This window comes from Struthio camelus, chromosome 2 (genome assembly GCF_040807025.1).
Source record: "Struthio camelus isolate bStrCam1 chromosome 2, bStrCam1.hap1, whole genome shotgun sequence".
Lineage (NCBI taxonomy): Eukaryota > Metazoa > Chordata > Aves > Struthioniformes > Struthionidae > Struthio > Struthio camelus.
Genome location: NC_090943.1, coordinates 173092829 through 173102343, shown reverse-complemented (window position 1 = coordinate 173102343; position 9515 = coordinate 173092829). Strand labels below are relative to the sequence as shown.

General features: G+C 71.6%; 1 protein-coding gene across 1 annotated transcript; it reads left to right on the top strand.

Annotated features, from left to right (window-relative positions):
• The first annotated feature begins 333 nt into the window (after positions 1 to 333).
• Positions 334 to 9065, top strand: GRINA (glutamate ionotropic receptor NMDA type subunit associated protein 1). The gene is made up of 7 exons (XM_068933637.1): positions 334 to 380; positions 4781 to 5132; positions 6097 to 6209; positions 6305 to 6505; positions 7045 to 7173; positions 7543 to 7686; positions 8032 to 9065. The coding sequence occupies exons 2-7, from the start codon at positions 4832 to 4834 to the stop codon at positions 8179 to 8181; spliced, it is 1038 nt and encodes a 345-aa protein (XP_068789738.1). The 5' UTR covers positions 334 to 380; positions 4781 to 4831; the 3' UTR covers positions 8182 to 9065.
• The last annotated feature ends 450 nt before the right edge of the window (positions 9066 to 9515 follow it).

Below are 9515 nucleotides of genomic sequence, written 5' to 3'. Positions count from 1 at the left end.
GTGGGGGATGCACAGGGGTCCGTTGTTCCCGGGGGGGGATGCACGGGGGTCCGTTGTTCCCGGGTGGGGGATGCACGGGGGTCCGTAGATCCCGGGGGGGATGCACAGGGGTCCGTTGTTCCCGGGAGGGGATGCACGGGGGTCCGTTGTTCCCGGGGGGGGATGCAGGGGGGTCCCCGCTCCGGGGGCCCCGCGCTGCACGCGGCGCGGCGCTGCGAGGCCGCCCTGCCGCCACGCGGGGGCGCGCTTCGAGCCGGGCCCCGCCCCGCCCGCCAGGCCCCGCCCCCGCGAAGCTCCTCCCCGCCGGGCCCCGCCCCCAACAGGCCCCGCCCCCGCCGCGGCAGCCCCGGAGCGGAGCGGAGCGCTGCGTGCGCGGCCCGGTGAGCGCGGGGCGGCTCCGCGGGGGGGGGGGGCTGTACCGGGGGCAGGCACCGAGCAGGGGGGTCTAGGAGGGGGGTGTGCACCCAGCCGGGACCGGGCCTCCGGGGGCGGGGGGGGCAATGCAGCGGGCCGGGCCTCCCGGGGGGGGGGAATGCAGCGGGCCGGGCCTCCCGGGGGGGGGGAATGCAGCGGGCCGGGCCTCCCGGGGGGGTAATGCAGCGGGCCGGGCCTCCCGGGGGGGGGGAATGCAGCGGGCCGGGCCTCCCGGGGGGGGGGAATGCAGCGGGCCGGGCCTCCCGGGGGGGGGCGCGATGCAGCGGGCCGGGCCTAGCGGGGCGGGGGGGTAATGCAGTGGGCCGGGTCTGCCGGAGGGGGGGGTGCAATGCACCGGAGCGGGCCTACCGGGGGGGGGCAATGCAGCGGGCCAGGCCTACCGGGAAGGGTAATGCACCGGGCCTGCCGGGGGGGGGGGGGGCAATGCAGCGGGCCTGGGTGTACCGCGGGGGAGTGTTGCATTAGAGAGGGCGTTCCTGGGGGGGGGGGTTACGCAGCAGGCCCGGTGTACCGGGGGAAGGGGTAATGCACCGGGCAGGGTGTGTTGGGGGGTAATGCAGCAGGCCAGGTGTACCGGGGGAAGGGGTAATGCGGCAGGCTGGGTGTACCAGGGAAAGGGGTAATGCACCGGGACAGGGTATACTAGGGGAATGGGTAATGCAGCAGGCCGGGTGTACTGGGTGAAGGGGTAATGCACCGGACAGGGTGTATTGAGGGGTAATGCAGCAGGCCGGGTGTACTGGGTGAAGGGGTAATGCACCGGACAGGGTGTATTAGAGGGTAATGCAGCAGACTAGGTGTACCAGGGGAAGGGGTAATGCACTGGGCAGGGTGTTTGGGGGGTAATGCAGCAGGCCAGGTGTACTGGGTGAAGGGGTAACGCAGCAGGCCGGGTGTACTGGGGGAAGGGGTAATGCACTGGGCAGGGTGTGTTGGGGGGTAATGCAGCAGGCCGGGTGTACTGGGTGAAGGGGTAATGCGCCAGACGGTGTGTTGGGGGGTAATGGAGCAGGCCGGGTGTACCGGGGGAAGGGGTAATGCAGCAGGCCAGGTGTACTGGGGGAAGGGGTAACGCAGCAGGCCGGGTGTACTGGGGGAAGGGGTAATGCACCGGGCAGGGTGTGTTGGGGGGTAATGCAGCAGGCCGGGTGTACCGGGTGAAGGGGTAATGCAGCAGGCCAGGTGTACCGGGTGAAGGGGTAATGCAGCAGGCCAGGTGTACTGGGGGAAGGGGTAATGCACCGGGCAGGGTGTGTTGGGGGGTAATGCAGCAGGCCGGGTGTACCGGGTGAAGGGGTAATGCAGCAGGCCAGGTGTACTGGGGGAAGGGGTAATGCACCAGGCGGTGTGTTGGGGGGTAATGGAGCAGGCCGGGTGTACCGGGTGAAGGGGTAATGCAGCAGGCCAGGTGTAGCAGGGGAAGGGGTAATGCACCGGGCAGGGTGTGTTGGGGGGTAATGCAGCAGGCTGGGTGTACCGGGTGAAGGGGTAATGCAGCAGGCCAGGTGTACCGGGTGAAGGGGTAATGCAGCAGGCCAGGTGTACTGGGGGAAGGGGTAATGCACCGGGCAGGGTGTGTTGGGGGGTAATGCAGCAGGCCGGGTGTACCGGGTGAAGGGGTAATGCAGCAGGCCAGGTGTACTGGGGGAAGGGGTAATGCACCAGGCGGTGTGTTGGGGGGTAATGGAGCAGGCCGGGTGTACCGGGTGAAGGGGTAATGCAGCAGGCCAGGTGTAGCAGGGGAAGGGGTAATGCACCGGGCAGGGTGTGTTGGGGGTGCTGGGGCGCAGCGCCGGGGGCGAGCGGGGCAGCCTCCCGCGGCAGCGTCCCTCCTGCTCCAGGCCTTCTGCAGCAGCGGCCTCCCGGGGGCCATCGCGGCTCCCCGGCGGCGTTCGGGGCAGAGCTCGCCCCGCGCCCCGCGCCGCTGCTCGCACGTGTTGCTGAGCACGCGCTGCGTTGTGCAATTCCCCCGCGGCCCCGGGCGTCCTGCGCCCGGAGCGCCGCGTGCCGGGCAGGGTGCAGCGCCGCTGGCGAAGCGGGGGGAGCGCGGTGCAGTCCGTGCGGTGCCCGAGCAGCTGGCGCAGGCGAGCGGGGTGCAGGGCCGGGGGGGTCCTGGGGCCGGCCGGCTGCGTGGGAGCGCTGCCAGGCCGCCCTCCGAGCCGGCGGGCTCCCCGTCCCGCCGGCTCGCGCAGCCGCCAGCGCCGCAGAAGGAGCGTCCGTCTGCGCGGCAATGCAGCTCGCTGCAGCGCCCGGGAGGGGAGAGCGCGCGCTGGCCGCCGGGGCTGGGGGCGGCAGCAGGATCCCCGGCCGGCGTGCCAGGGAGGCAGGATCTGTCCCTCCGGCCGGGCTGGCTGCAGCCTGGTGTTGCTGCGGTGGGATGCTGTCGGGTGTAACGACTGCTCCGGGGGAGGCTGGGCAGGCGCTGTCGCCGCATGCACCCCGGTCTGCCCGCCCTGCGGCCCGTCCCCGAGCCCTGCCGGCTGCGGGGCAGGGGTGCGGCAGCGTGGCCCCCTCCCGGGGTGGGGATGCAACAACGTGCCCCCCTCCAGGGCTGCAGGGTGGAGACGCAGCAGCGCGCCCCTCTCCCAGAGTTGGGGACACGGCAGCGTGCCCACTCCAGGGGTACAGGATGGGGACGCAGCAGTGTGCCCCTCTCCCAGAGTTGGGGACACGGCAGCGTGCCCCCCCTCCAGGGGTACAGGGTGGGGACGCAGCAGCGCGCCCCTCTCCCAGAATTGGGGACGCGGCAGCGTGCCCCCTCCAGGGGTATAGGGCAGGGGTGCAGCAGTGTGCCCCTCTCCCAGAATTGGGGACACGGCAGCGTGCCCCCTCCAGGGGTATAGGGCAGGGGTGCAGCAGTGTGCCCCTCTCCCAGAGTTGGGGACACGGCAGCGTGCCCCCTCCAGGGGTATAGGGCAGGGGTGCAGCAGTGTGCCCCTCTCCCAGAATTGGGGACACGGCAGCGTGCCCCCTCCAGGGGTATAGGGCAGGGGTGCAGCAGTGTGCCCCTCTCCCAGAGTTGGGGACACGGCAGCGTGCCCCCTCCAGGGGTATAGGGCAGGGGTGCAGCAGTGTGCCCCTCTCCCAGAATTGGGGACACGGCAGCGTGCCCCCTCCAGGGGTATAGGGCAGGGGTGCAGCAGTGTGCCCCTCTCCCAGAATTGGGGACACGGCAGCGTGCCCCCTCCAGGGGTATAGGGCAGGGACGCAGCAGCATGCCCCTCTCCCAGAGTTGGGGACACGGCAGCGTGCCCCCCCGCAGGGGTGCGGGTCGGGGGTGCGGCAGCGCGCCCCTCTCCCAGGTTGGGGCCGGGGCAGCGCCCCCCCGCAGGGGTGCGGGTGTCCCGGCCCCGGGGGCTGGCGGCCCCGCTGGCTGAGCAGCCGGGGCCGGAGGCGGCGCGTCGGCGTTTCTCCCGGGAAACCTCTCGGCGAGGGGGCGGCGAGACGCGGAGGGGAGGGGGCTCTCGGCCTGCCGTGCCCGCCCGGGCGCCCCCGGCCCTGCGCCGCGGCCTCGGGACGCGTCCCCGCGGCATCGTCCGCCTCCCGGCCCGGCGGGGGGGACGGCTGCTGCCGCCCGGGGAGGCCGCCGCTCCGCCGGCCCCCGCTCCGCGCTCCCGGCTCTCCTGGGGACGCGCTGACGCAGGGGGAGCCGTGCGCCTGCTAACGAAGGCTGCTATAATTAGCTGGGCCAGGCCGGCTGCAGCGCCCGTCTCCCAGGGCGCCCCGCTCGCCCTCGGGGGGGGGGGGGACCAGCCTTCGCCATGCCGCCCGCGTGGCGGGGCCCAGCCCGGCCTCGCACCTTCCTCCTCCTCCTCCTCTTCGTCCCGCCGCCGGCGGTGCCTCGGCGCTCCCCGAGGCGGCCGGATTAGGATTTCCGCCGCCGTAAATAGGCCACGGGGTGGGATTAGGCGGGGGGGGGGGGGAGTTAGGGCAAAGCCGCTTACTGGGCGCTGCGTTCCCTGAGGGGGGGGCGGCCGCAGCCCCCCGCAGCACCCCGGCCCCCTCCGGGGGTCCCCTGGCAGCGGGAGGAGGGCGTCTGCCGCCGCCGGGCCGCTGCGGGTCCCGCTCCCCCGAGAGGCGGCCCTGGCATGGCGGCGGCCGTGGCCTGGAGGCAGGGCAGGGCCCGGGAGCGGCCGGAGCGGGCTTCCCGTCATCCCCTCCGCGGCGGCGGCCGGGACCCCCCCCCCACCGCCGCGGCCTGGATCCCCCCGCGGCGAGGCCTGGGGAGCCATGATGGTGGTGGTGGTGGTGGGGTTGGTTGCCATGGCGACGGGCCCAGCCGCCCTGGCGGCCATCTTGCGTGGGGGCGGCGGGGGTCTGAGGGTGCCCTCTGCCTCCTCCGCAGGCGGCGGCGGCCCAGCCCAGCGCAGCCCAGCGCAGCCCGGCGGCCGGGACCATGTCGCACGAGAAGAGCTTCCTGGTGACGGGCGACGGCTTCGCCGGGCAGCCGCCCCCCGCCCCCCCGGCCTACGCCCAGGCCCCCTACCCCGGCGCGGCCTACCCGCCCCCGCCGCCCCCCCAGTTCGCCCCGGCACCCTACAGCCAGCCGGGCTTCCCCCAGGGGCCGGGGCCGTACCCGCCGCCCGGGCCGTACCCGCCGCCCGGGCCGTACCCGCCGCCGGGGCCGTACCCCCAGGGCCCCTACGCCCAGCCGCCCTACGCCCAGCCGCAGCCCATGGTGCCCGGCGACCAGGACTGTAAGTGGGGGGGGACCGGCCTCGGCGCCCCACGGCGGGGTGGGGGGGTGGGGGGGGGACCGGCTTCAGCACCCCGTGGTGGTGGGGACACCGGCCTTGGTGCCCCATGGCGGGGGGGGGGGGGAGGACACTGGCCTTGGCACCCCACAGCACTGTGGGGGGGTGGCAGTGGGGACGACCCACCTCCCTGCCCCATAGCAGTGCCGGGGGGGTGGCAGTGGGGGACGACCCACCTCCCTGCCCCATAGCAGTGCCGGGGGGGTGGCAGTGGGGGACGACCCACCTCCCTGCCCCATAGCAGTGCCGGGGGGGTGGCAGTGGGGACGACCCACCTCCCTGCCCCATAGCAGTGCCGGGGGGGTGGCGGTGGGGACGACCCACCTCCCTGCCCCATAGCAGTGCCGGGGGGGTGGCAGTGGGGACGACCCACCTCCCTGCCCCATAGCAGTGCCGGGGGGGTGGCGGTGGGGACGACCCATCTCCCTGCCCCATAGCAGTGCCGGGGGGGTGGCGGTGGGGACGACCCACCTCCCTGCCCCATAGCAGTGTTGGGGGAGCGGCAGTGGGGGACAACCCACCTCCCTGCCCCATAGCAGTGCCGGGGGGGTGGCGGTGGGGACGACCCACCTCCCTGCCCCATAGCAGTGGCGGCAGGGGTGCAGCGGCGGCCCCAGGCCACGCCAGGCTGCAGGGGCAGCAGCGCTGCTCGCCGGCCCCCCGCCAGCCCCGCGCCCCCCTCCTGCCCCCCAGCGGCGTCTCTTCTCTCCCCCTGCCGCCCGCCAGACGGAGGGAGGCCCCACGCGCAGTGGAGACCGGTCTTCCTGGCCATCCGAGTGGGTGAGCCGGCGCCGCGGGGGGCAGCAGGGGCCGGGGCAGGCCGGGGGGCAGAGCGCTGCGCTCGGGGGGTGGCACCGGCCCCCGCCAGAGCCTGCCGCCCCCTCACCCACCTCTCCGCTCCCCGCAGCCCCCCTGCACAGCACCTACCACGAGGATGGGCCGCCCTCCTACTACGACAACCAGGACTTCCCCACCAATCACTGGGATGACAAGAGCGTCCGGCAGGCCTTCATCCGCAAGGTAGGGTCTCCTCGGCCGGGGGCAGGACCCGGCGCTCCCCGAAGGGCGGGGGTTGTTGCCCCTCGTGTCCTGACCCGTCGCCTCCCTTCCCCCAGGTGTTCCTGGTGCTGACTCTGCAGCTGACGGTCACCTTCGCCTTCGTGGCTGTGTTCACCTTCGTGAAAGGCGTGAGGGGCTTTGTGCAACGCAACGTCTGGACGTACTACGTCTCCTACGCGGTCTTCTTCATCTCCCTCATCGTGCTCAGCTGTTGCGGGGACTTCCGCCGCAAGCACCCCTGGAACCTCGTTGCCCTGGTAAGTGCTGCCAATGGGCCCCGGAGCTCGGCTGCTCCGTGCGCAGCCCGCCCTGAGGCAGCTCCAGCTGCGCTTGTCTCGCTCTGCGACTTGCTCGCCGCAGGCTTGCAGCGTGAGGCAGAGGACCGCTGTGCTGTCCCTGTGCTGCCCCTGCTCACACTTCCTAGGCAGGGCGCAGGCGCCCACACCCCAGGAGCCCCGGGGGAGCCCGAGGTCCCGCAGTCTGCTCGTGAGATCCCGCAGGGAAGCGGAGGGTGCCCGGGCGGGAAGGGAGGGGAGACGACTGCGTCTGACCCGATGAGAGCGGAGCGCCCTCTCCGCACACGACGGAGCCGAGAGCCCCGCAAGGAGGGCATTTGAAACCCTTCCCCATGGGGAAGGTGCAGCATGACCAGGTCAAGCTCTGCTCTGAGGGAGGAAGTGGCCCAAGTGGATTCAGGCCCTGAGCACGACGCGCGGAGGAGCGCCAGGCCGTAAAGGGGGTGGGGGCGGGTAGAGCTGAGCGAGCCGAACTAACCCGATGCCTGTCTGCTCCGCAGTCCATCCTGACTGTGAGCCTGTCCTACATGGTGGGGATGATCGCCAGCTTCTACGACACGGATGCTGTCATCATGGCCGTGGGCATCACGGTCGTCGTCTGCTTCACTGTCGTCATCTTCTCCCTGCAGGTGAGCTCTGGGGGCAGGCGGGCCTACAGGCTCTCCCGGCTCCCCGGTGGGGCCGGGGCACTCCTAAGGCAGCTTCCCTGGGGGCTGCACTGGGAAGGGTCTTCCCGCTGCTGGGTTTGCGCCTGGAAGAGCAGTTCTGCAGAGGAGCTCCTGGGAGCAAATGGCTGTGTTGGGGGAGGGATGTCCCAGATCTGGCTGTGCCGGCGCCTCCCCTGTGAACAGGGTGGCCAGGAGCTGCCTGGCAAGCAGCGACTAGCCCTGTGCCCTGGGTCAGACGGGAGGGTGGTGACAACATGAGGGCAGCTCTCCTCTGCCCTGTGGGACTCCCCACCCATGTGTGGACTTGCTAACCCTGACCCTATCGCACAGACCAAGTACGACTTCACCTCGTGCCGAGGCGTGCTCATCATCTGCCTCGTCGTGCTCATCCTCTTCTCCATCCTCTGTATCTTCATCCGGAACCGCATCATGGACATTATCTATGCGTCTCTGGGGGCCCTGCTCTTCACCTGCGTGAGTGTTTGTGTGGCAGGGAGGGAGGCTGTGTCCTGCCCTGCCTCCTGGAGCAGCTTCCTGGAGGGGGACACCACGAGCATGGGATCAAGGCTGCTGTTGTCGCTTCCTCTGGGGGCTGAGCTGTCTGCGAGATCCCCTTGGGTTCAGGCTAAGGGAAAGTGGTGCAGAACCAGGGCCCAGCTGAGCTGTGGTGGGAGGGTAGGTGTGCTCCAGGCGGTGAGTGGTGACCCACTCGTGGGGCTGCTGCCGCCCGTGCTGGGCGTGGGGTGTCCTTGGCCTTCCCCTCTGCCCCATGCCAGCCCCGCAGCACCCACCGCAGCCTGACAGCCTCCTCTCTTGCAGTTCCTGGCAGTGGACACACAGATGATCCTGGGGAACAAGCAGCTGGCGCTCAGCCCCGAGGAGTACATCTTCGCTGCCCTCAACCTCTACACAGACATTATCAACATCTTCCTCTACATCCTGGCCATCATCGGCAGGGCCAAGGAGTAGCGTCCCTACTGCTGCGAGTAGTCCTGCCCCGCGCCAGCCCTCGCGGCGCCAGTCACGGTCCCCTCGCCCCTCCCTCCCGTAGCAGGTTTTGTTTGGTGTTCTCATTGCATCCTGTTGTCTGTTCTTGTGTTCTAGTTTCTTTGACCCCAGCCACCTCCCTGGCTCCTGCCAGGAAAGACTGCGCTGGCAGGGGCTTGCTGGGCTGGGTGGGTGCCCCAAGGCAGGGGGGCACAGCTCTGTCCCCTTGCCAGGAGGCATTGCGCAGGACGGGCAGTGCTTGTCTGCAAACGTCTTGCTGCAAGGAGCACTGTACCCTGGGTGCTGCCCCTGCCGGCCCCCTCCACAGCAGCCCCACGGGGCGGCTCTGTTCCAGACCCTCTGCTTCTTCCCCTGCTGTGAATAAGGCATGTCCCGTCCCTCCTTGCGTTGAATGAAGACTGGAAGCACTTTCTCACCCGGCCCGTGGTGGAGCTCACTCATCCCTCCGTCCTTCCTCCCACCACGCAGGCTCTGCCCCTCGCCCCGGGCTCTCCCCACGGCTGCGCAGGGTCAGCGCTGGCAGCCCACCGGCTCCCGAACGACCCCCCCGGCTTCAGGTAGGGCTCAGGGCAGCGTCCTGCTCCCTGGCCATCGGGCGGGCTTGGGGAGGGGGGCCCTGAGCTCTGGGGCTCCGCGGCAGGGCTGGGCACGGTCGCTGCTAGAGCATCCCGCAGGGTCCCCCGCCTCCTCTCGGTGCCCGCAGAGAGCGGAGCTCCGTCCCCGTCCCTTCCCGGGCCTAGGCAGCGCAGCAGGCCCAGCCCCTTCCCCCCGGGACCGGGAGCCTCTGTTCTCGCCCCAGCTCTGTGGCTCCAGCTCCTGCTGTTAATAAAACTCCGTCTAGTTGACCTGTGCCGGTTCTGACTCTCTTTTCCCCCCAGCTGCCCTCCGAGGACGCGGGGCAGGGGCTGGCACGGCCGAACCCCGGGGACAGCTGGGCTCTGCACCACGGGCAAGTGTGCTCCCCTGGCCGCGGCCACGGCTCTGCCGGGAGCCCGAGCCCGGTCCCGCTTCGCGGGCCAGCGAGGGGCGCGGGGCGACCTGGGTTGCTCCAGGGGGCTGCGCCGTGCGGGCCTGGGGTTTTCCCCCTGGCTTGTGTCCCTGGGGCTCCTGCCCTGCTGCATGCCGCCCTGCCGCTGTGCTCTGCCCACGGCCCCGCTGCCCTCGCCTGTACCTAGGGCGTCCGAATAAAGTGCGAATGTACGAAGCGCCAGGCTCCTCTGGTCCTTGGTGGGGAGGGACAGGCCCGCTCGGCGCAGGGCCGGGGCTCGTGCGGGGTGCGCTGGCGGCTCCTGAGC